The 24,410-nt window shown below is 45.9% G+C and overlaps 1 protein-coding gene across 2 annotated transcripts in view; it reads left to right on the top strand.

Moving 5' to 3' along the window:
* Window positions 1-15,206, top strand: part of CDK12 (cyclin dependent kinase 12) — a 33,631-nt gene extending 18,425 nt beyond the window's left edge. Inside the window, exons 6-14 of one of the 2 annotated variants that reach the window (XM_065422445.1) lie at window positions 578-767; window positions 2,079-2,135; window positions 2,719-2,820; window positions 5,081-5,158; window positions 5,649-5,765; window positions 6,493-6,624; window positions 9,133-9,347; window positions 10,869-11,318; window positions 14,006-15,206. In XM_065422445.1, coding sequence (XP_065278517.1) covers window positions 578-767; window positions 2,079-2,135; window positions 2,719-2,820; window positions 5,081-5,158; window positions 5,649-5,765; window positions 6,493-6,624; window positions 9,133-9,347; window positions 10,869-11,318; window positions 14,006-14,655 — 1,991 coding nt within the window. In that variant the 3' untranslated portion in view covers window positions 14,656-15,206. Of the gene's footprint in view, window positions 1-577; window positions 768-2,078; window positions 2,136-2,718; window positions 2,821-5,080; window positions 5,159-5,648; window positions 5,766-6,492; window positions 6,625-9,132; window positions 9,348-10,868; window positions 11,319-13,978 lie in introns of both variants that reach the window. The other variant, XM_065422444.1, reaches the window with a different exon arrangement.
* Window positions 15,207-24,410: the final 9,204 nt, after the last annotated feature.

Below are 24,410 nucleotides of genomic sequence, written 5' to 3'. Positions count from 1 at the left end.
CACTTAGTGCGTCCCAAGGGTAACGTATACTTGTTTCTATCCCTGGAGGTATGTGAGTGATCAGTCTTTACAACTGAGTTAGCCTTTGCTGGTTTAGCTGTGGCGTTTTTTCCCCAGCACTGGGCAGTCCCTTTATTATGCTGGATAACGTTGGCTGTCTCAAGAACCAGTGAATGGTATGGAAGGTTTTCCATCCTCTCTCACTTCTAAGTTTGACGGTGCTTTTACAAATACAGCCCTTTTAGGTTGCACTTGGAGAGTCCCTTCTTCCAGCAGATTCAAGTCCGTGATGCCATAGGTAGCTTATGCTAATGCTTCCACCCTGTCCTTTTGTTGCTTGCTATGAAAAGTGCTGTGAAAAGAAAAGTGCTGACCACCTGCCCTCTGGAGATCAGATCCCCCTCTCCTCCTCACTCCCCGCCTCAGAAGTATCCAGTTGAGCACATAAAATCACAAGTCACTTTTTTCTAAATCTTGGCCTTTATCTTGAAGCAATTCCACTACATAACCAAAAATGTTGAACCTTTTGACTCTGCTTTTCACCACCTGTCTTAAACTTTGTCTGTTTCTATGGCAGGTGCCTTTTACCTTGTGTTTGAATACATGGACCATGACCTCATGGGGCTGCTAGAATCCGGCTTGGTGCATTTCTCAGAGGACCATATCAAGTCTTTCATGAAACAGTTGATGGAGGGGCTGGATTATTGTCACAAAAAGAACTTCCTTCATCGAGACATTAAGTGTTCCAACATCTTATTAAACAACAGGTAACTTGGCACTGGGTAGGGTAGAAGATGGTTTCATCAAACCGGCTAATTTGAGCTGTGAGATGTTAGGCTGCTGATTCATTTAGATTATGGGAAAGAATACAAGGATCTGATCTGCTGTAGTGACCCTGTCTTCTGCGTGTTTCCATCCGAAGTGACAGTCTAATTAAGCAATAGGTCCCCTGGGTGCTGCATCTGTAATAGGAGTTGTCTTCAACCAAAGGTGAATGAGCCTAATAGCCTTCTGCTTAACTTGCTGTTGGTGGCAACCTCTCCAGAAGAGACCTTTTGCTGGCAAAATGTACTGCTCCTTATCCCGGTCTCTTAAGGATGGGACACCGTGTCTGGGTGCAGTTTCTGATTCTACAGCATTACAACAAAAGGGTTGCTTATTTAATAGTAGTATTTAGGGGACTGGGTTGGTTATGTTAAAGCAAACATATATGCCTTTTGAATAGGAAATGGCATCCTGGAATGGCTCATTCAGGTGCGTCACAAGGTTAAACCTTGCTACTGAAAACCATCTGCAACAAAACATTGTGGGGAGGCTGAGTTATACTAAATAAGGGGTTTGTTCAGTGATCGAGTCCAAAGGCGTATTCCTGCAGCTATTGCTGCTAGGTTCAAGTCTCAAAGCCCCTGGGGGACAATGTAATGGGTTTATTCCAGCACCATCTCCACTGAGTCCTTTGTTGGCATAAATGAATGTGGGAAAGGAGTCATCCTCTCTCTCAATGTCTCTGGGTTTTTCTGACTGTTCCCTCCCCCCACTTGCCATCACATGCAGACACCACCCATGCTCTGCACTGTCAGAGTTTAATTTCTTAGCTGTTTAGAGGCTGGGATTGTGGTGGTGGCACGTATTGGGTGTGGGCTCCGATGTCCCTCACTATTGACCACCTGGAAACCAGTTTTAGGAGTGGTATAGAAGTCTCAGAATGACTTCCCATGTAGTCTTCTGCTAGAGTTGCTGGATGCAGCGTAGTTCGTTGTGGGCTAGGTTACAAATTGGAGACAGTTTGCTAGGAGTCTTCAGGTCGCCATCTGAACGCCAGTTAGGGAAAATTAAAACTGATAGAATCTGATAGTAACACTGCAAGTCACTGCAGCCACATGCCCACTTGTGATGGTCGTGAAACTGAATGCTTGTACATCTTTATCCTTCCATAGAGCATAGGATCTGTTAAAAATCAGACTGGCATATCCAACATGGTCAGTTGCCAAACACTGGTTGTCCTTGGTCCTTTCTTACTGTTTCAGTAAGTGATCCCATCTGTAACTCATGCCAGTGGTTGTGCTTTTGTTTTTCAGTGGGCAGATCAAACTTGCAGATTTTGGACTTGCCCGACTGTACAGCTCTGAAGAGAGGTAAGTCACTCCAAGGGGGAATTGGCTAACATATGTGAATTGACCCACTGAGTCCTGATGCCCCAATACTCCGGCAGCCTGGGAAGCTAGCCGGCAGCCCCTTGTAGAGTGCATGTGTAATACTACGCCAGCTGTCTAATAGCCTTTCCTTAGACAAACCCAGCTGACTGTGCAGAAGTTTCCCTTCCTTGACTACCATGAGTCTGCTCTTCAAATTATTGTAGCATTATTTATCACTTCCTACCTTAACTGTTCAGCAGGGTTGCTGTTAAACCTCAGCTGCCTTCCAGTTTAGAGTTAGCTGCACTTCAGTGCTGGGTTAGGTGATTTGTGTATGTGGGTGTATCGGCGAGGATTTCTGAAGCTGTCCACACAAAGAAGTGGCCTGAGCTACACCTACAGCTCTCATTGACTTACAGAGGAACTGTGTGCCCCCCCGCACTTCTGAAAACCAGGCTGCTTTTGTTTAGATGCCTGATTCTAGGCCCCTGTATTTGAAAGCGAAGGCCATGGTTCTTAAAGCATTTTGGGATCCACTGACATAAGAACTGTACCAATGTAAGTCTGTCATCTTACCTTCCAGCCGTCCATACACAAATAAAGTCATTACATTATGGTATCGACCTCCAGAATTGCTGCTAGGCGAGGAGCGTTACACACCAGCCATTGACGTGTGGAGCTGTGGGTAAGCGCCTCGTTTTATTTGGTAGCGTTTTGTTTGAGCTGTGAGAATCCGAAAGAGTCCAAATATGGTTCTGACAGAATAGCCTCGTGTAATGTGCTGTATCTGTTGGTAGTGTAATAGCAACCATACAAGTAGATTCCACTTGATCTCATCTCTGCAACATTTGAGAAGTTCCAAAAATATATTGATGATGTAACCCTTGTGTCTTTACCAGAACTATCATTAAATAAACTTTAACACAAGGGCTCATCTCAATGGAAACTTGGGGATGGTCTGCTAAAAATTAGTAGCTGTATCTTTCCCTGTGAAAGGCTTAATTCCTGGTTATAATGACGTTCTATTTTTAACATTTAGAAGACCACCACCATTACTATACGTAGCCCACCTACTAAAGTAATACCGCTTTCTTTTCACTTCCTTCATTCCTGGTATAGTTTCAGCCATGCTTAGTTAGCAAACTTCGGATAAATTCCAAATCCAATGCAGTTAATATTCTGCAAAAAAGGACTTCGTAGAACTTGTAAAAGTCAATGAGAGAGAATATACATCAAACTAGCTCAGTTTAAAAAAAAAAAAAAAAAAAAATCTTCTGACTTGTAAACTGGCAAAATCTCCACGGGGTCAAAGAGATCTAGGTGGGATTTCATTCTTATACTACACCCGGTAATAAAGATGCTGCAATCAAAACCTAGATGACAGGTTTGGTGATGATTAGATCCTGTCCAAGGCTTTAGCATGGTTACAGAACATAGTTAAGTCCTATCTGTGCTACAAACTGTAACCATGTTGTGTCTGTGAATCCCCTGACTTAGTGGTAGTGGAGACAAAAGTAGAGAAAAGGCCTCGTTAGCAGAGTTTTCTGTCTAGCTATAACAGTTGAAGTTAACCGTGAAAGCATGGTTATTATTTTTGTATTCGCTTTGTAAATATTTTGATGAAAAAAGTTGAGGCAGAGTTTAAAATATTTTAAAACTCTGGATCCAAAGTAAGGGTGCCTTACCACCCAAGCAACTGAAACATTTACTCTTAAGAACCAGTGTGGAATATTTGAACACCTGTAGGAAGGCCAGTGTGCATTAGTATTGAAGAACAATAGCATAAAATTTACCTAGTTAGCTTTTTATAGCGACTGAGGCCGTGTTTAGTTCTAAACCACTTGCTTAGATGTCATTACTATTTAAATGTTAACAAGTAAGCCTTGAAGTTAATGCCCCGTTAAGGTGCACAGGGGAAGTTCATTTCTCAGGTGCTCTTTGTTCATTTTGTGCAGCTTGGTGACTCAGTGCATCAATGAATTGATGACATGATGGAGGTTCTTCGCAATCAAGGGGCTGGAAACTTTATTTAGACAGAGAAGCTAAAGGAAGCTTAGATTTCTCAGAAGAGAGCAGTATCCATAAAAGATCATAAATTGGAGAACTCAAGGCCTTCCAGTGGCCTTATATAGCCACCAGAATTTGATGCCTGTGAATTTAGCAACGTAGAGCCAGATTTTTAAAGCATCTCAGAACTTGAGTTTCAAGAATGCAGGCTCCACAGTTGGGGCCAGATTTTCCAAAGGGCTCCGCACCCAGCCGCTTTCATTGTGACGCTTTCGGACGAATTTTCAGCTGAGCTCAGCACACGGCAGGCCGAGCGCTTTTTTGTAAATTTTGCTTACTCGTGTTGGCCTTTTAATGGAAACTCAGCTCTCTTGACAATTTGGCCCCAATTTGAGAGTGCCGATCCCTTCTGAAAACTCTATGAAGTCAAGTTGTTGTTCAGTGTCCAATGTAGAAAGAGTTGATGTTAGCCTAGGTGCCCACCTCAGACCACTGCTGTATTTGGCACTAATTTGTACTCCTGTCGGAAGCTCACCATAGAGGCCAGGGATTGAATGGATAATGGAGACTGAACTCTTCCCTCCCCTATTTTTTCCCCCTAGCTGGAGGTATAATAGACTCAATTTATCTTTTTCAAGGCAAGTGATATACCGCTGGCCATTTCTTATAGACTGGCCCAGCTAAGCCTTCATTTCCCTTTGCCCGAGAAGAGTTAATATGTCGCAGGCTTGACATCTTAACAGGGCCATTGGCAAGTGTTCCCCCTAAATGCACGTGATGGCTAACTCTTCGCACGCAGGTTAGTTGCTCAGTTCCCAGTTTTGAGCTCTGATGCAAATGAACCCTCAGGCAAAGCTGCTTATAGCCAGAAATGCAACACTAGTCAAATGATCATCCCCAGTGTCTGCTGTCGTGACCTGTCGGTTTTCCTCTTCCAGTTGTATCCTCGGGGAACTGTTTACAAAGAAGCCTATTTTTCAAGCCAATCTGGAACTGGCTCAGCTTGAATTAATCAGGTAAAGCATTGTGCACGCATGTCTGTGAGAAGTAGTGCGGGGGAAACTGCTCGGGCACTTAGTCTCAGTATCACAGCAGTTCTCGAACCCTAATCAGTTGGCAAAGTGAGACCAGCAATGACAGTAACTACAAATACAAGCAGTTAGGCCTCTAGGTGTTTGTGCTTGCGATGCCTGACTATTAATATTTACACCAGTAGCGAAGTGAGGGTGTAGGTATTTGAGTGTAAAAATCACTCCTGCCAAAATAGAGATCAGCACTGAAAACTTTCTGTCAAATGGTTTTAAAACCAAGGTAAGCCTCTCTCTTTCTGATACTGCTTTTACCTGAGCTTTTGTGTAACCCTCCTCAGTGTGTCCTCAGACCTGGGCTGTCTGTATGCTAAGCTGATTCAGAGAGGAAATTGTTTCACTTGGGCAGCTCTTCTGCTTCTCCTGCTGGCTGTGCTGCGCGTGTTGATTGTGTTCTTGCTCTCCGGTTCTCTTGTAGCCGGCTCTGCGGGAGCCCCTGCCCAGCTGTGTGGCCGGACGTCATCAAGCTGCCCTACTTCAACACTATGAAACCGAAGAAGCAATACCGAAGGCGCCTGCGGGAGGAGTTCTCTTTGTGAGTTTGATAGGAGAGGAGAGGAGTGACTGTGTTTGTGGCTTCGTGACCTTCTATAACCACTTGCTAGTGATGTCACTATAACGTTGGCTGGCTGCCTTCACCTTCCTTTAGGTGGCTGGGCAGGTGGTGGTGGGATGAAGGGACAGTTCTCCCATTTCCCTGTGCCCTCCTGGGGGATTCTTTCCCATCCCAGGAAAGCTGCAGGTGGCCCATCGACACCTCTTTGAATTTCTACCCCGTGATTGTTGCTCAAGAATGAGCTGCCTTCTAACCCACCCACAGCTCTTTGCAGCACTCACTTTAAGTCCACTGGCTAGGAAACTTCCAGTACAGCCTCAGCCTGTCAAGACTCCCTTCATGAGAACCAGGCCCAAAGGAAAGCTGCAATTGTCTGCCTCCAAGGACAGTGGTGTGCACGGTCTCTGGAAGACCTTAATCATGTGATTTGCCTTGTGGCTTCAAAGAGGAATTTAAAGTCACTAATGGCTAAAGTGATACTGAAAATATTATGAATCCAGTGTCTGTTTTTCGTGCCACAGATACTTTGGAGTGTGTCCCTTGCTTGAGCTGGTACGACTCCAATATTAATGTGGACTGGGTGGGTCTTCCCCATGTCTCGGGGAGTGGTCAAGCCATTTTCTGAGCCGGTGGCACAGTTTCCACCTGCCCCCTCCTTTTAGAACAGCCTCTTAATTCTAGCCTTGTCCCCATAATCTTTACCCAGCATTCCTTCAGCTGCTCTTGATCTGCTGGACCACATGCTGACGCTGGACCCTGGCAAACGTTGCACAGCAGAACAGGCCTTGCAGAGTGATTTCCTTAAGGATGTGGACCTCGGCAAGATGGCTCCTCCAGAGTAAGTGTCAATCGGCCTCCCCCACTGCTGTTTGCCAAAAGTAGTGGCCTGAGCGAGGATTCCTAGGCTCCTTGCTCTGCTCTGCCACAGCCGTGTGGCTGTGGGCAAGTCACTTTACCTTGGTGTCTCTTTTGCCTCTCCCCTCTGTAAAATGGGGATACCACTTATCTCTCTCAGCGGCTGAAGCTCAGTTTATTAATGCTTGTAAAGTGCTCTGAGATCCTCTGATGGAGGATGATATAGAAGGGTAAAGTGTAATTAAAAACCCCCATCCTCTTTGCCAAAGAGGATTGGCTGGGCCTTTTGAGTTCGTTAATACTGCTTATTAATTGGCTAGAAGGATTGCTGTTGAGCAGCGTGTCACAGCTCCACCCCAAAGAGCACACTGATTGTGAAACCCTGCTCTGCTTCCTTTGTGTCTGCGCACGCAGGGATGACTGATGTGGAAATACCTGTGACCTCTTTAGAGCTGCCATGGGCAGCCCCTGTCCTGAGACCATCATTTTGTCTCGCAGTTTAGCACGTCACAGGCCCTGATGGGTTTGGGTTTTGAAAACTGCTGGAGCAGCTGGCTGTTGCCAAGCAAAACCCAAAACTGTAAACACGCTTGGATTGTTCGAGAGGTCTCAGCGAGGCAGAGTATTGCCATTGAATTCTCCTAGCACTCCAAATGAGGAATCCAGACATATGCAAGGCAGTGAAACGGGTGTCTGGGTTTTCCCTGGGCCTGTGAACTAGATTCAGAGGTTCTTTTTTTTAAGGCCAAAAGGGACTGTTACCCGCACAAAATTATCTGTCACTTGCACACTCTAGGGAACCCACCTCCTACCTCGTTCCTAGGGCTCAAGGCATAACCTGGTTAACTTAGGCACCTCCACCCTTTCCCAGTTCCTAGGGCTCCAGACAAAAGGCACCTAACTTTACCCCTCCGTGGGCTCCGGGCTCTACTCCTCCGGGCTCAGAGCAAACACCCATTCCCTATGGGCTCAGAGCAAACACCCATTCTCCAGGGGTTCAGGGCTTAATCTTTTGTGAGTTTATGGGGTCTTTTACCAGTGAAAGAGCCTTACACAGTAATATCCTACTTAACCTCTGTTTATTAACAATCACCAAAACAGACTGCACACGCCGCACATACAATGCTCACACTCCCAATAAGACACATGAACTTTTCTTGATGGCCAGTCAGGATCAGGTCATCTGGGGGACTCCAGTTTCTGCACGGTGTGGTTGGCAGAGTGTTGAGGTCTGGCAGCTCTGATCTTTGGGGCTGTGTCCTGGAGTTGGTTCCCAAAGAACTTCCTTTTTGACCCCAGTTTATATAGTGAAACTTGAGTTCTGCTTAGCTGTGCCTTAGCCAATCATTTTACTAAAATTTTACTAACCAAATCTAACATATTGTAACAAAATTCTCTAACCTAATCATCCCACCACCTTAATTAATTTACACCTAGTAAAATTAATTATGTAACAGACAGAAACAATCAAAGAACCAGACAGACCATACAGACAAACAATAGGGAAGTGGGGACCATAATGACAAAACAATAAAGAAATGAGGATTTCACAACCACAACTATTGATAAGTGGTTTCTTGACCCACAGGATGCTATCAAACTAAGTTTTCTTTAACCATCTTAAGATCTGTTTCTTTATCTGGTGATAGTGGGTGCTGTTAGGACAGGATCTCCTTCCTAACAGCCTGATATTACATTGTTTTAATGTAATTTAGATGGAATGTGAGGATGTGATTTCCTGCTTCTTAGCTAATGGCTGCTGCTCTTAATATGGCTGCAGACAAAGACCTTAGGCCTTACAATATGGCTACAGGAAAAGGCCTTATCCTTACAGGACCATTCGATCAGCGGTTCTCAAACTCTGGGTCGTGAACCCCTTTTTAATGGGGTTGCCAGGGCTGGCGTTAGACTTGCTGGGGCCCAGGGCCAAAGCCCGAACCCCGCCGTCCAGGGCCAAAGTCCGACCCCCACTGCCCGGGGCTGAAGCCGAAGCCCCACCGCCCAGGCTTTGGCTTTGGCCCCCCACACTTGGGGCAGCGGGACTTGAGTGGGCTCAGGCTTCAGTCCCCCTTCCTGGGGTCACATACTAATTTTTATTGTCAGAAAGGGGTCATGGTGCAATAAAGTTTGAGAACCCCTGCACTAGATCATCTAATCTGTGTCTTCTGTCTGTCCCAGGCTATAGAATTTCACCAGTTACCCTTTTATTGAGCCCTGACTAGGAGCTACATGCATCAAAGCTAATCTAGTCCTGACTTAATTAAGATCCCTGTACAGTTTAAGCGGTGTGAGCGCACGAATGTCTTCCTCACGGTAGGGCGCAAACCCCTCCTTGTTTAGTAATGTTGCTACCATCAGAGCAATGTTTCAGTGATCCTTTTGGGTTACTGAGAACTTCCCCAGCCATGCGAGTGTAACTCAGGACTTCCCAGAAGGAGTTCTCGTCGCTTTCCCTATGTTTCTCCTCTCACCAAGTCTTGTCCTCTTCCAGCCTCCCTCACTGGCAGGATTGCCACGAGCTATGGAGCAAGAAACGCCGACGACAACGGCAAAGTGGGATCACAGTGGAGGAACCTCCGTCGTCAAAAGTTTCTCGGAAAGAAACTACCTCTGTAACGAGCACAGACGCTGTGAAGAACAGCAGCAGCCCGGCACACCCACCGCCTGCCCAGCTCAAGATAGAGCCTGGTGCTGGAGATGCAATAGGTCAGTTTGATGTTGTCACAACGGGTTTCCTGTGTCCATTCCAGTGGGAACTTTGTCAATTGCAAATGTTTCCAGCTGGTCTCTGAAGGCTCCTGGTCGAATTTATAGTCAGCTGGAGTATACATTACATAGAGAGGAAATGAGCTCCTAGTACATACCATTATACACCCTCTGCTCCTTTGCATGAATTCCCGTATGACAACAAACACTAAATAGAATCTTGTGAGACATTTAAGACCAGCAGAATATCTGAGAATATACTGAAGGAAACAGTCGTGCACTGGCAGGCAGATGGACTGGATGACCTAGGAATTCTGTTCTGTAATTGTTTTTGACCTAATTGTGTGTTGCATTATAATGACTAACCCTCAGAATAGGAGGAGGTGGGAGTATCTTGTAGGCAAAGTCCAAATTCTCTGCTGGGATCAATGGATTTTTGCCCATTAATGATTGTAGTAAAGATTATGCCTGGTAGTAAATGTGAGCAGGATCAGGACCTTGCACTGTCTATTCATGCTGGTGCCTAAATATTAAGTAAATGCCAGGGAGCCATATTGACCCCTCGAAATAGACGCATCCAACATTTTTTAAACAAATCTGTTGTCTGTGTATTATGGAAGCACTGAGGAACCCCAGTCGGGTCAGGACCCCGTCGTGCCCCAGTGATTGTGAGTTGGGATGCAACATGTGGCTAAAAGAAGGAATGGGGTTGGGTGAATGAGGGAACAATAAAACATGCAGAGTGGAGTGGAAAATCAGAAGCCACAGCTTGCTATTTGTCTAACAAGTAACGGAAGCTTGTTTTCAAGCTTCTGACAGTTTTGCAAAAAAGAACGGAGTATAAAATAAAATACCCACACTAATTTCTTACCAGTAGTTTGATACTGGTGTACTGGCAACTTGGTGATTCAGCAACAAATGGCGCTCTTTTCTGAGTCAGCAACTGGTGCTGTGCTCCAGCTTGGTGCAAAGGGAGGTTGTGCCATTGGCGGTGTCATATTTCAGATGAGACTTTGACACATGCTTATCAGGACCCAGTCCCACATGCTCGCTGACCAGATTCCAGCATGAGAAATTATATTTTGCCCAACACAATTTCCTCTCCTGTTTTGATTGGATCCCTACTCTGCTGCACTTTCTGCCCAAAATTGTCATGTGTGCTGTTAAACAGCTGCTGCATTCCAACCCAGAAGGACCTGCTTTTCAGTGCTGGAAGAAGCACTTCTGATCTGCAAAGCACTCTCTGGGGAATTCTTCTGGTTAGAAAGTGCTAGGTGAATGTAAAATATTAACAACACAAAGGGGAATGAAAATAAGCCAAACGCTGAGTGCCCAAACCGAGATCATCAGGAGGTATTTGAGCAAACTTTGACATGGAATTCCTTTCCTAAAACTCCCTCCTTGCTTTTGAAAGGTTGGGGGGTGGTTTTTCTGCTCTGCTTTTCCAAAGTAACGGTTATGAACTTATGTGCTATGCCTCTCCTGAGCCGCTTTCTCTGACGCTTCTTGTATTCTCTGCAGGCCTCGGAGACATCACGCAGCAGCTGAATCAAAGCGAACTGGCTGTTTTACTGAACTTGCTGCAGAGCCAGACGGATCTCAGTGTCCCACAGATGGCCCAGCTGTTGAACGTACACTCTAACCCAGAGATGCAGCAGCAGCTGGAAGCTCTCAACCAGTCCATCAGCGCTCTGACAGAAGTCACAACTCAGCAGCAGGACTCTCAGAAAGTGGCCCTGGAGGAAGCCATCGAAGAAGAGCCACCCACAGAGGTCCAGCCACCAGAGGAGCAGACAACCCCGGAAGCGGCTAGCACTCAGGGAGATATGCAGAACATGCTGGCTGTTCTGCTGAGTCAGCTGATGAAGACCCAGGAACCTGCTGTAAACCTGGAGGAAAGCAACGGGGAAAAGAGCAGTGAGCAACGTGGGCCAAGGAAAACCCCTACCACGCAGCAGGAGGAAAGCACAGGTAAATAATCGTGACTGTTGCTTGTGGACCTTGGGTGCCATTCACCCTTCTGAGGAATCTTAAGCATTCCATAAAAGTGCATCTAGTTCATAACTGTGACCGTGGGGAGCCAGGCCTCTTGCGCATTGTAAAGAGGGTGCTTTACAAAGGGGTGGAAAGAAGCATGGTGCCAAGCTTACACCAGCTTTGGGGGGGGGGGTGTCAAACTTCAGGACTTTCTGGGGGAGGTGACTGGCCACGCACTCAAGTCGCTTTATCTGAGAGACTGGGTGCAGCAGAATCTCATAAATAGGCTTGAGCAGCTAGGGCAGCTGGTTAAAACTTCCTGAGTAGCCAAGCACACCGCAGATATTTCAAAAATCGGTCAGGCAACCTCACTTCTCCAGAGCACTTAAAATCTTTCAACAGGGTGGTGAATGGGCAGTGAAATTTGAAAAGATTCCTCTTGTAAAAGACAAACCCGATGAGTTCTTTTTTGGTATGATCCGATGCCCAGTGACTGATTAACATTGGCCAGTGATACTGTGCTAATAAATTCATGTTGCATTTACACACATGCAGGCAGGTTTTGCACGGGACATCAGAGCCGCACAGTGACTAATCCCTCTTAGCGTCCTAGTGGTCTTTCTCACACATGCAAAAATATGTCTAGAAAAGACTGGAGTGTGTTGCACGGGATTGGCAGGGAATGCAGCAGCAGTTCTGGAAGGAAAAAGCCGGTACGCCTGGCTTCACTACGCCTGGTTTTAGACCATTCTAATGGTCTCTCTCTATTCCATGAGTTCTAAAATTCGACAGACTTAAACAAAATTGAGCTGAGTGCCCATTCCTAAGATAGTGAGAGAGAGGTTTGTTCATAAAAGATTTGGCTTGTGCCAGTGGAATTTTGGATTTCCTTCCCAGAGGTGAGTTTAAATGTATGTCCATATTTTCCATTACTGCCAACAGAGCACCACAGGATGATAGGAGCAGCAGATTATAGAAGCTCCTGCTGCAAATGAATTACAACTTATTTCTCCGGAGAACCTCTTTCAACCTTATTCACAGCACCTCTCTGCAATACAGTTGAAGATCTTGCTTTTCAGTAATAGCAATCACTCCATCCAAATGCACACACCCATCAGAATTTTGTCATGATCATACTTTTGCCCCAGTACTGAAATATCATTAGGTTATTGTAAAACAGGGTCAAGTCAGGTGCAACATCTTGCATTATTATTATTAACTGTTTGAAAAATGGGCACTGGCCCAAAATACTTTAACTTGTCCTCTGGATTCTAGCACAACCTAGTTTTAAAGTGCAATTAATAGTCAGAAAAGTTAACTTAAAAATATTACAGGGAAGTGTGTGCTTTATGTTCTGACCAAATCTGATCTGCTTTAAGTCAAAAGATGATTTTCTTAATTACCATTGTTGCAAACTCCACCAAGGCTCTGACTCTCAGGCTATGTCCTTGGTGCCTCTTATAGCATCACCGGTAATAACAAGAATCACCATTCAGCTGATCGTGTTGTTGACAATGAGTTCACGTTGAATCACACTCTCACGGCTGGGCTGCGTTGGCTCTGTAAGCCGAACAAGAGTGAGAACTGTTTTTTTCAGTAAAGCCATCACACTGACACCCAGACACCCAGGGAAGCAGATCTGTCCAATAGGAAATGGCCTTCTTTCTGTGTTTTTTTGGGTTTTTTTTTAAATGCAGTCACTTTTCTGACTGTGACTGCAGTTTAACTGGGAATGGGATGGAACCCTTCACTGTTGTGATGTAAGAAAGCAGAACGCTTTGTTCTTACCACTGACTCAATAGCAGCAGTAAATAGGCACCAGTGATAGAGTTGTGACCATAACAATGTGCAAAAAATATTTTGTTCTCATAAGGGGAGATCCTTTTGAAACAAACATCCTCATTAGTTCAAATCTGGGCAAAACAGAGCACGAAATAAACTGATTGTCCTTTTGTAACTGGCAATCTGTAAATCATGTGAAAACATTTTTATACTTCTGAGTGTTTTATATATATATATATTTTAAAAGACTGTCCTTGTGCAAATTTATTTCTTAAGCTGCTATAAAACAAACCAAGTAAAAAATATAATTCTTGTCACAAGCTTCCTAAGTAGTGAAGAAGGGAAATTCCGTTTTACTCTAAGGCTCGGATCTTGGTCAAAACTTGTTCTTGTTTTTTACACAGTGGGTCCACGCTTCATCAGTAAAATTGCATACAGTTAGCCCCGAGATACAGCTGCCAGTAAGTGTATTAATAGAGCATTGAGGTCTTATGTCCTTTTGCAGCAGCAGGAGGTACTGCTTTCAAGGCACACGCTCTGTCATGTGATTTCGCATCTGTCTTTCTCTCCCTCTCTGCGTTAGCCTTTGATCTAAAAGTAGGAATTGTGTTCACAGGTACCCATGTGTTAGGGCAGCTGTTCTTGATGAGCCAAGAATGTGGGCAGGTGGGGGAGTAAGAGCAGGGAAAAATGTTAATGAACGTGTACACTTATCTTTCAAGGATTACCAGCTATAAAAACTCCGCCTCTTTCTCTGTCCATCCCAGAGAGCAGGCTGTCTCCCGTGGTGGGCTGTTTGTTTTCTGTAAATGTGTTGATATCTGTTAACATGTGATTTAAGATGTTGTTTAAAAGAAGTAACCCTTCCACAGCATGTCCTCCTCGCATTCTCCCACCAGAGAAGAGACCCCCCGAGCCCCCTGGACCACCACCACCACCGCCACCTCCTCTGTCTGAAGGAGATCTCTCCAGTGCAGCACAGGACTTGAACCCCGCCGTGACGGCTGCTCTGCTGCAGCTTTTTTCTCAGCAAGAGGCGGCGCCGCTAAGCCACTCGACGTCCGATCACCAAGCCTTGAGATCTGCGGATTACGTCAGATCGCAGCCGTCCAGGACTTACGGCACGGAGGGGTCGGAGGGGGGATTCAGTGCTGACGAGCGGAGTGCTGGCCAAACTTTAACAGAACCCTCTGCCCAGACTCTGGGGAAAAGCAGGACCTTTTTGGGCTCTGTGAGCCACCATGGGGAGGCGAGCAATTACCAGGGCACAGGATCTGTCCAGTTTCCAGGGGACCAGGACCTCCGTTTCACCAGAGTCCCCTTAGCGTTACATTCGGTTATTGGGCAGTCCTTTGTAAAAGCTGAGGGGAGCAACAACACACTGGTACACCCAGAGGCCAAAATTCAAAACTACAGCGAGCTGGGGCCAGGGACTGCTGGCTCCAGCGGAACAGGAACGGGTCACAACTGGGGCGTTTATGGAAAGGCCTATCATGGGCCTACTAGAGTGCCTCCAAGAGGGGGAAGGGGGAGAGGGGTTCCTTATTAAGAGACTTGAGTTTTGTGATGATCTCCTTCCCTCCCTTGCCTCTCAACCTTTAGTGAAATGATTTTTTTTTTTTTAATTTTATTTTTTTGCCAGAGCGAGGTATTGTCTGCGTTTCGGCTACTGCAAAGCTCAATGTTGTATTCCTTGCTCGCTAGGCCGCTAGCTGGTGCCCTCCAAAATACTGTAAGAGTCCTGACTGGGCATTTTGCTAGCCAAACTTCTCACTTGGTTAGTGACAATAACGGTGAGTTTTCTGCCTTAGGCTGCAGATGGTGGGGAATCGTTTAAAAAAGGAGGAAAAAATGGAAAAAGGAAATAAAAATGTTTTACTTGCCTGGCACTCGGGCTTCTCAGAAAGAGAACCACCTCGGTGTTCAGGTAGGACTCAGAGAGGGTCCGTTTCCCAAGGCAAATCTTTTTTTTCAGTCTTTTTATTTAAAGTATTCATGGAATGGTGCCTAGATCACCTCGACTGAATTTGGAGAACCAGGATATGGCACTGGTTTGTATTACAAATTTTTATTTAGCATCCCTCCTTTCCACTAAGCTGCTGGACACCCCGTCACTCCCCTCTTTCTTTTCAGGTCAGTTCGTCTCTCAAAGTTTTACACTTGGGGATCACAAGCTCAGTCTCCCTCCCTCCCAGATCCTAGATTGTGTGTTTTGATGGCAGCCTTAGTGCACTGGCTTTTGAAAGGGCTCTTTGGGTTTTTTTTTAATTATTATTATTATTATTATTATTATTATTCCTCCATAAATTTGCAGTGGAAATGGTCTTTTTAGAAGCTCAAGAGCCTAAGAGAACTCCTAACTTTAAAACAACAGCAAGAAAAAACCTTTGTAATACTTAAATTCTAAAACATTTTAAGATTTAAAGCAGAAATTTTCTGGTGGGGAAACTTTGCCAGCTGGGAGTGTCTTTTGTAAATGTCAGTCATGCTCTCAGGGCTGGTGGTGTGCGTGTCTGCTGTTTTTAAACCAGGCTGGCAGCGTTTGAGTACTTTGAGGGTTAATGTATCATTTCTATATACATATATATTTTTGGTGTGGTCAAGAAAGTATTTACAATGGATTTTCTTCTCCTGCAGAACATTGCAATGTTGTCCATTTCAGTAAGGCTTCAAAACAACACAACAACAAAACAAATTAATAAAACAAGAATACAAATTTTTGGGCTTTTTCTTCCAAGTGGGCTTTTCCGAAGGAAAACATACATCTGGTCTTTTAATTTTTAAAATGACAGTGTTGATGTGTAAAATGGATCAGAATCTGTATGGCCGTGAGACCTTCTGATCATTGCAAAAGGATTTCTTTTCTTGTTTTTAAAAATAAAAACCACACCCTCCCCCCAGCAGGTGGTGCATCGTGACCTGCAGGGAGAAAATCTGCCTTATAAACACAGACAAGTGACTGTAGGGAAAAGCTTTCAAGAGGCAGGTGGAAAGAGGAGAGAGAATATACATTATCCTGTAATATAGACGAGTCCATTTGTATGACTAAAAAAGCAAATCCTTATATTGTCGATTCAGCAAAGACTAGTAACACAGTTTGCAAAATTCCAAGTATAAATTTGTGGATTTTTTTTTTCAATTGCCAGTTCATGCCTAATGTGCAAAAATAGTACTGTAAAAATGCAGAGTGCACTAAATAAAACAGAATAGCCTCTCCAGACATTTTATTTAAATATATATATATATTTTTTCTTTTCAACATGCAGCTGCCAGACATGCTGGCACATTTTTAGTTGTCCTGGCTCTTCCTCCCAAGCCTGTTTGAATTTTGGAAGGAGAATTGTGTTACAGTCCTGAGTCTGTGCAGGAAGCAGATGCATCCTTTTCTTTTTTATTTCCTTTCCACTTTTGTTACCAGTTTTCATCCACGGATTTGTCCGCCTCACCAGAAACTAGTGTTCTTTGGGGGGGGGGATCGACTTGAATTCCTCTGACATGGCCCCATCTATGTGCTATTCGCTTTCTAACAGAACTGAATTCCAGGAGTTCTAGTCCAGAACCTCGGTCTTGTGAGCTGCTCTATGTGACCAGACCTGTATTGACTTTATTTGAGCTGCTCGGTCTGTCTGGGTGGGGCAACTCTCAAGATACGAGGACATTATCTGTCTTGGCTTTTGTAGTGAAACTTGGCTCCAGAGGCTCTGAAAAGAAGCAATGCTGTGAACCCCAACGTGTCCTGCCAGCTTCCCCATAAGTGCGAATAAAGAGAACAGCCATTCATGCTGTTTCTATACACGTATTTGTGTTACATACTATCAAATGCTATTACATCAATTTTGTTTCTTTGATTGCATCAGTCAATAATAAATTATACTGGATGCCCTAAAAACATGCTGGGGATCCCAAAGGCAGTGGTAATGTGAAAGTGGATTTTCCTTCCCCTTTCAAGTCTGAATCTAAAAACTAGACAAAAATCAGAATTTTTTTGTTTTTAAGTTTAAACACCCTCCCGCCCCCCATATGCACCTGATATTCAACCTGATCCAGCACCCATCTATTTCAGTGAGCTTTGGGTCATGCCTTTGAATACCAGGGAATCTTGGTGGGAGGGGAAATGGTATTTACTGTTCATCTGTTATCCTTTTAAACACATTGAGCAAAGTTGAGCAGAATTAAATCTCTCATAGTTAGAATGAGTGTGGGGGAAAGTCACTGAGCTCCATCCAAAATGTGTTTACTTAATTGCACCACAAAGACATTAATTCCATTGCACAGGTGACTAGAACAGATGAGAGAAAGTGGCTCCATTTCTGATGAAGGGAGCATGTAGGTGGAAGGGGCATGAGCCTCTACTTTGTATTTATGATCCTGGGGAAGGAGGGTGGTGGAAGCTGTTTATTTTCTCCCTTTCGTTAGCCATAGCTGAATTTATCCTGAGGGGCTCTGTATGTAGAAGACTAAAGGATTTACAAAGAAAAAACAAATTGTATGTGATTATAAGCTGGTGGTACAGGTTACAGGCAACTCATTAGATTATTCACCCCTCCTTTTTTTTTTTCTTAATGTTAGATCATCTTTGGGTTTAACACCAATGTCTAAAAGCTGTAGCCACCGTGTTCCCCAGCAGAGAAGTGTCTGATACCAACACCTTATTGTACCTCTCCTGAGTTTCGTTTTGAGACTGAGCGCGCCTTTTTTTGGTTGTACCTTTGTCTCTGTACAGATATTTTGTAATATATTAATTTTTTTTCTTTTCAGTTTATAAAAATGGAAAGTGGAGATTGGAAAATTAAATATTTCCTGTTACTGTATTATCTTTTGCTCCAGTGCATTGAGTTATTACGCTCCTCGTTGTAGTCTTTAAAGCACATATGGTAACTTTTGCCTTTAAAGGATTCTCTTTTCCTACTTCCCCCATTCCCAACTGTAGCTTGATGCCGAATGGCCAGATATACCGGTAAGTGGGTCTTATCTTAATGCTGGTTGGTGTGGGTGAATGGGATTTGCCATAATGCACCAACACATAGTCCCAGTCTCTTAGACGCATTGTTGAAATACCATAGTCCATTCATAAATCCCAGGTTGTGTAGAGAATCCTTTTCAATTGAGACAAGACCAGAACCCCAGGAGTCTGTCAGTCTCCATCCTTCCCTGAATCTCCTTGTCTGTCACTCAGAACTGTGGCTTTGAAGTGTTTAAGTTACCTGTGCTCTTCTAATGCTCACTCTGGTTAGGTCTGTGGAGGACAGGCTCTGGACACTGGGGCTTTTCGCTTATTTGGGCAACCCTTAAATCTTAGGTTTGTACAGGTGAAGGGAAAAATAAGGGGAGGACAAATCAGGAAAACAGAGTGAATGGAAGGAGGGGAAGCAGTGGTGAAATAGAGGCCAAGCTAGGTCTGAGATGGAGGAGGAAAGAACATTGGGTGTATTGAGAGAAAATCATTTTAATACCACTGGGTGTGTATTGTGCACACCCAACTAGTGAACATGCCAAATCAGGGCGGACTTCCTGGGCCAAGGGGTTTAGGAACAAAGGGAAAAGTCCCTTCCGAAAGAGCTGCAGGAGAGCAGACAGGTGTGCGGTCTGAGTTCCTGGCATGTCTTCCAGAACAGGTCTGCCTCCTGAAGCATCTGAGGAGGAGGGGATGGGATTTGTGACATGTGGCTGGGAAAAACCTTTTCCAAGGTTTAAAAAAAAAAGGGGGAGGGTGGGGGGAGCATGAAGACACAGTGAAGGAGACAGCCCAGGAAGCTGCCAGAAGCCAGGTTGGGTGTGACTAGGCAGGAGGTGATACGTAAAGAGGAGCTGAAGCCAGTGCAAGAATTTCAGAAGGTGTGGAGACATGGTTGGGCCATGAAGAAAGGATGGTGGCATCAGCAAGCCGGAGGGAGAAGGAGAGAACAAGAGCATGGGCTAATATTTCGGTGCAGGGATCATGGTCTGGAGACCTAGAGGAGAAAGCAGCACCAAGACTTGAAAAGGGCCTAAAAAGGGAGAACGAGGAAGGAGAGATGAAGGTGGGCTAGCTGGCTGGTGGTAGGGCTGAGAGGGGAAGAACAGGGCGCAGAGGGTGGAAGGAAACGCAGGGGTCTGAAACTTAGAGCCTGGCAAAGAGTTGCTGAGAATCAGCAACACGTGAAAGGGGTGGGAGTTACTGCAACGAGGGGAGAAAGGACATGGAAAGGGGATGGAGGGAGAGGAGGCAAACCTAGCTCCTATCCCGCCCCTTCTGTGGGCGTGGCCTGAGCAACCCTCTCACCTCCCTGGGAGTGCCAGACTCTCAGTGTGTGTCTACACTGCATGTGTTCTTAACACAGGTTAGCTAACTCGGGTTAAAATAACGGAGGACATGGCAACTCAGCTTTTAACGTGGGTGAGCAGCTATAGGCTTTAGCTTGAGCTGCTAACCTGAGTGACGAGCCAAATTATGTCCTCACTGCTATTGTAATCTGAGTTAAGAACACACTTTTTGCATTGAAGATGCAGCCTTAGTCAGATTTCCCAAAGATCTCAGCTGCCATCTCAGCCCTTGACTAAAGGGCTGATTTTCCTGGCAACAGCACAGTGCCAAGCTCTTAGGGGTGAGCGTGGCCCTCGCCTAGTAGGGAGACTTGTACCATTTGTTGCTAGTGTATGCGTGGGGCTGCCGCCCTTACTGCTATCCACCTGTCCCATCCCTTCTGATGTTCAAAATTGTCCTTTCCACATGGCATGCTTCGGAAGGCAGCTTTTGCTCTGCACCCAACACCAGAACTGTGAGCCAAAGCATGCTGGGTATTGACTCATGCAAATCAAGCCATAGCATATCCATCTCCCGCCCTGCTCCAAGCAGCTGCTAAAACCAGAGGATTCCCTTAGCCCTCAGCGATTTGCGTGCTCCACCCCTATGGAAAACCAAGGCACAGCTGTACAAGCCTGGCCTCTAAAGCTGGCTGGGTAGTCAACCCCATACTCTAAAGCTGAGGAAAGCCACCAGAACCGTGTCAGAATTTTAACACTTGGCTCATTCCTCCAGGGTGAATTAAACTCATCCTTCCTGAGCGACCTTTGTCCTTGATGGGTGTGTCTAGCCTGAGAGTCTCTCAACTGGGCCAGGTGATTGCCCTATTAGCATGTACTGTAGGGCTAAATCCTGCCCTGGCAGAGGTGGGGTAGAATCCGAGAGGGGAAGCTGGGTTGCTGTGTGCTCAGATCTGCCTGTGTCCAGTTCCTGTCTATCCAGGTGCTTAGATGGTCCCCATCCCACTGATGTCTGAGCGCCTTCCTGAGCTAGAGGTCTGCTCACCCATCTTGCTAGACTGGCATCTCTCAGGCATTCTCTGTCCTGCTGGCAGGGTGATGGATCATCAGGGCATTTCCGTTGGGAGCGTGCAGATAATCTAGCTCTCGTTGGACTCAAGTCCCTAATCCTAGATCCGGCCTGTTTTCTCCTGGCAGATGCCCCTGCGAGATCAGTCTGCAGCGGGTGGATGCAGGGGAAAGAGGCAGCAGTCGGGATTCATGCTTTGCTGTCCACTTGGAAGCAGTGGCAAAGCGTAGGGATCTGCCCCTGTTGTGGTGACTTATTAGCAGGGCAGCTGGCCTGCGGCGTTGACTCCTCTGCCCTTCTGAGCCGTCCCCAGGGCCATGCAGGGGCCGTGTCTGCAGGGTGTTGCCAAATTGTGGCAGTTGGGAGACTTTACAGATTAAAAAGGGGCCCTTTGCCCATCATGGAGAGGGGGCCCCTCCTCACGAAGTGGGCTGGTCTTCCACCACTGTGCCCCTTAGAAGATCCTTCTCTCGGGTTTAGGCTGCGCCGTTGGATTTGAGCGCAAGCACTGCCAGCTTGGTTTGCAGACGAGCATAGGGAATGGAAGGATTAGTTCTGCCTGAGCTCCTGAGTTTAGTCACTGCATCTTCAGGGCAGGCGGAGCAGGTTCTCCTCGGAAACCAGATTAAATATAAAGATTTGAGCGGGGAGGGTTAGAAACAAAATAATCTTATTTAACACCCCTGCCCCCAAGAGAAGCATGGGTCTCACAGCACGGCTTGGTGTGTCTCCACTGTAGGCTGTTGGAAAGTGTGTAGGCAGAGATGGGTCCAGCAGGGTGAGTTAAGGTCTCCAGGACAAACTTAGCTTTGATTCTCTCTTGCCTGGCCTGTAGACTGAGATGATGTGATACCAGTTTGATACCCTGGCTCCCCTCCCTTGGGCCTGGGTCAGATGAGATGATCTCAATGGGTCTCATCTACCCATTGTGATGCTAGCTTCCTTCTTCTAGAGAAAGGGGGAGTTGGTAGAGCCCTGTAAGAGGATTACTCTGCATGTGTTGTGAATCTAATTGTTACAGCAGCTACCATGACGGTGAATGGGCCCAGGGGAAGGGAAAAAGTGATGAACTAGATCAAACTGGATTTAGCACATTTTTATCTTCAAATCGAAGTGACAGTCTGCAGACATGAATACATTGAATGGTTTTGCCCAGAACCCTATGGCAATTGCCATGTTATCTTTGGCTGGATGCCCTTGCCAGCCTGGGCGCGGAGAGCAGTGGGCTAAGAGTTAACTCTCTAGCTGTTTCCCATTCCCCTACATCTGCTCAGATATAAATGGAGGGAGTAATAAAGCAGGAGCCCTCATTAAGGATAATCGGGATTTAAGTGCTTCCACCAGAGAGCCTTAAAAATCTAGCTTACTGGGATGCAGTGTAAAGGTTAGCCAGCAGATCGGTCAGCCTAGACCCTTAGAGACTGGTGTCTCTCATTGCCTGATTGAGGACTCCTTTGCTTCCCTGTGCCTGCAAAACTCTTGGTAGCTGTAAAAAACCAGCTGAATTATAAGCCTGTGCGAGGGAAGTTCTATCTGCAAGACGTTTATTGTTGGACAGCCTTGGCAGGTTCCCAGCAGCATGCATTCACTTAGCACAAATTGCTTGTTACCTGGCCATGGGACATCACGGAAAGGATCTGCATGGCCATCCATCATCCCCGATGTGACTGCCTCAGCTTGATTTATGTCCCTGCTGAATGAGTCTGTCAGAGAGGTGCTAAATTGCGAAGAGTTAAAAGGCGTTTTGATACCATGTTTTAAAGGTTGGGATCAGGAAGATGCAGTTGGGCATCTTCTGTTCAGCCTTGCTTTGTTTGCTGTTGGAAGTTGAAAAGGTTTTTGTATGTAACCAAAACCCTAATCCTACCTGTGGCCCAGCTATTCTGCCTTGCACATAAAGAGTAAAATTACCAACACAAGGCCTGAGGCTGTACTCCTTACTCAAGCAGAATTCCCACCAATTTTCAGTGCAAAACTTGTGTGAGGAAAAATGGCGGGATCCATGGCTGAGAATTGGGTTCTTCGTAGTTGATGATGGTCCTGATGGGTGAAGTAGAGAGATCCGAGGCTGATTTTTCCCGGTGCCCCATTGCTTTGAGAATCTGATGTTTGTACTACAGAGGAAGATGGCTTAGTCAGTGGAATGGGGCAGGGAACCGGAAGGTTTGAAATGTCTGTTAACACCCTGATTGCAGGTTCCAATCCAGACAAGGTCCACTCCGGCCAGAAAGAGTTCTGTGCGGTGTGTTTGGTCTGGGTATTTCAGATAATTCATGGAGAGGCTTTATCTGTTCCACATGGTGGGACATCAAAGATTGTGGCACTTCTTGGGAGGGTAAGATTGAGACACATCTTAGATCATAATTTCTAGGGAGCGTTTATGGGAAAGGACGGGTTGATGGTTCCATCAGAAGGGAAGCTCTAAGGTAGATGAAATTTGAGCACTGAGCTACTTTGTCCTGTTTTAGTTGTCCTCCCCCCCCCCGCCCCCCCGCAATGTTTTGCATTTACCAACAAAAGAAGCTTTCTTCATTGTGTGTTTTGTACTAGTGTAAACTGCTGGATTGAGAGCTCCTGGTTGCAGAACAGGCAGCCGCAGTGCAAGCTATCCCGCCGTTGTGCCTACTACTGACCTGGCTCTCCTCTAAGGTTAGGGGAGTTGTTTCTTGGGCTCCATCAATCCTAGCCTACTTGGCCAATGAAAAGGCCCAGAGCTGCTGGTTCATCCCGGTTGGGGCGTGTGGACCTTCTTTAAATCATGAGCTTGATGGAGCAGGAATGGCCACTTCTTTGGGAAGTGCCTGGCGTGTTGTGTACACTGCTGCACATGCATACAATTGGAGAACCCAGTTTCACAAAGGGGTGGGCCCTAAACCGCAGCGAATTGGGACTTAATCCTCATTTACCTGGGCCAGTTCTGCGCTAGTGCCCTGGGGGGAAGGCTCTGGAACCATTTACCAATACCCCCAGAAGAAAGTACTCTCTGTATTTGGGGTCTAAGCTGCGTTCACCTCAAGACTGCTCCCCCGCTTAAGAACTCTCAGTAGATTTGAACAATTAAAGGTGACTTGGGAATGATTATGTTTAAAGGGCCTGTACACTTGTTTGCTGCTTTATGATGTGTGAGGAAGACTGCAGGCCTTGGCTTGTTTGTTAACCCGTCAGAAGTCAACCTACTACCTAGCACTTGTATTGCTTCTGAAATACAACCCTGGTCCCCTTAGTCCCAACCTAGTACCTTATCCACTACCTTAGGACTGTCAAATCGTATCATCATCCCTTTTGCTGGAGGACTTTTAGGATGACTCATGTTTCAGGAGTCATCTTAACCCTTACCGGCGGGGGTGAGGAGTGCTTACCAAAGAGATTTCCTCCCACGGGTTTGGACTAAGCCAGTGTTCACCAAAACTGAGCCGTTAGCCAACCAAAGATCAGCCCACTGCTCTGCCAGTCCTGGCCTAACGGAATACATTTGAAATGCTTTTTAAGGTACTTTATTTGGCCACTTCTGTTGCCCTTCCCTTTCCTCCCCTCCCATCCCACACAACAGCGGTCCCGCTTCCCACAGGTTGTCTCATGTTAGGGAAAAATCAGATCTGTAACTCTCCCCTGGAAATAGCAAGGATAGAACTTGTAGTATAGCCAAGGCTCAGATGGATTGCCTACCATCTCATCTAAGCCTGCTAAATCCCCTGACTGCTCTCTCGGCTGACTCTTCCCGCTGTAGATTGCACTGGGGAGAACTGGAGTCTGATTTTCTCCCTAGTGTAGACAATACTCTGTTCATTCACCCCTATACAGATGCCTTCCTCAGCACTTAGCCTAAATGTAGGTCACAGGCTGAGAGCCATGGTTTGTCCCTTGTCAAATACTCCTGCTCTCATTCAAACAGGCTTCACCAGGACTTCAAGAGATGCAATTAACTAGCGAGGCAGTCCATCTAAAAGGGGCCGGGGGAAGTGGCAGTTGCTGTATTTGCCCCAAGTCTCCCT

Source organism: Emys orbicularis, chromosome 25 (assembly GCF_028017835.1).
Source record: "Emys orbicularis isolate rEmyOrb1 chromosome 25, rEmyOrb1.hap1, whole genome shotgun sequence".
Taxonomy (NCBI): Eukaryota; Metazoa; Chordata; order Testudines; family Emydidae; genus Emys; species Emys orbicularis.
The sequence above is the reverse complement of the archived record's forward strand: the minus strand, read 5'-3'. Positions and strand labels throughout refer to the sequence as shown.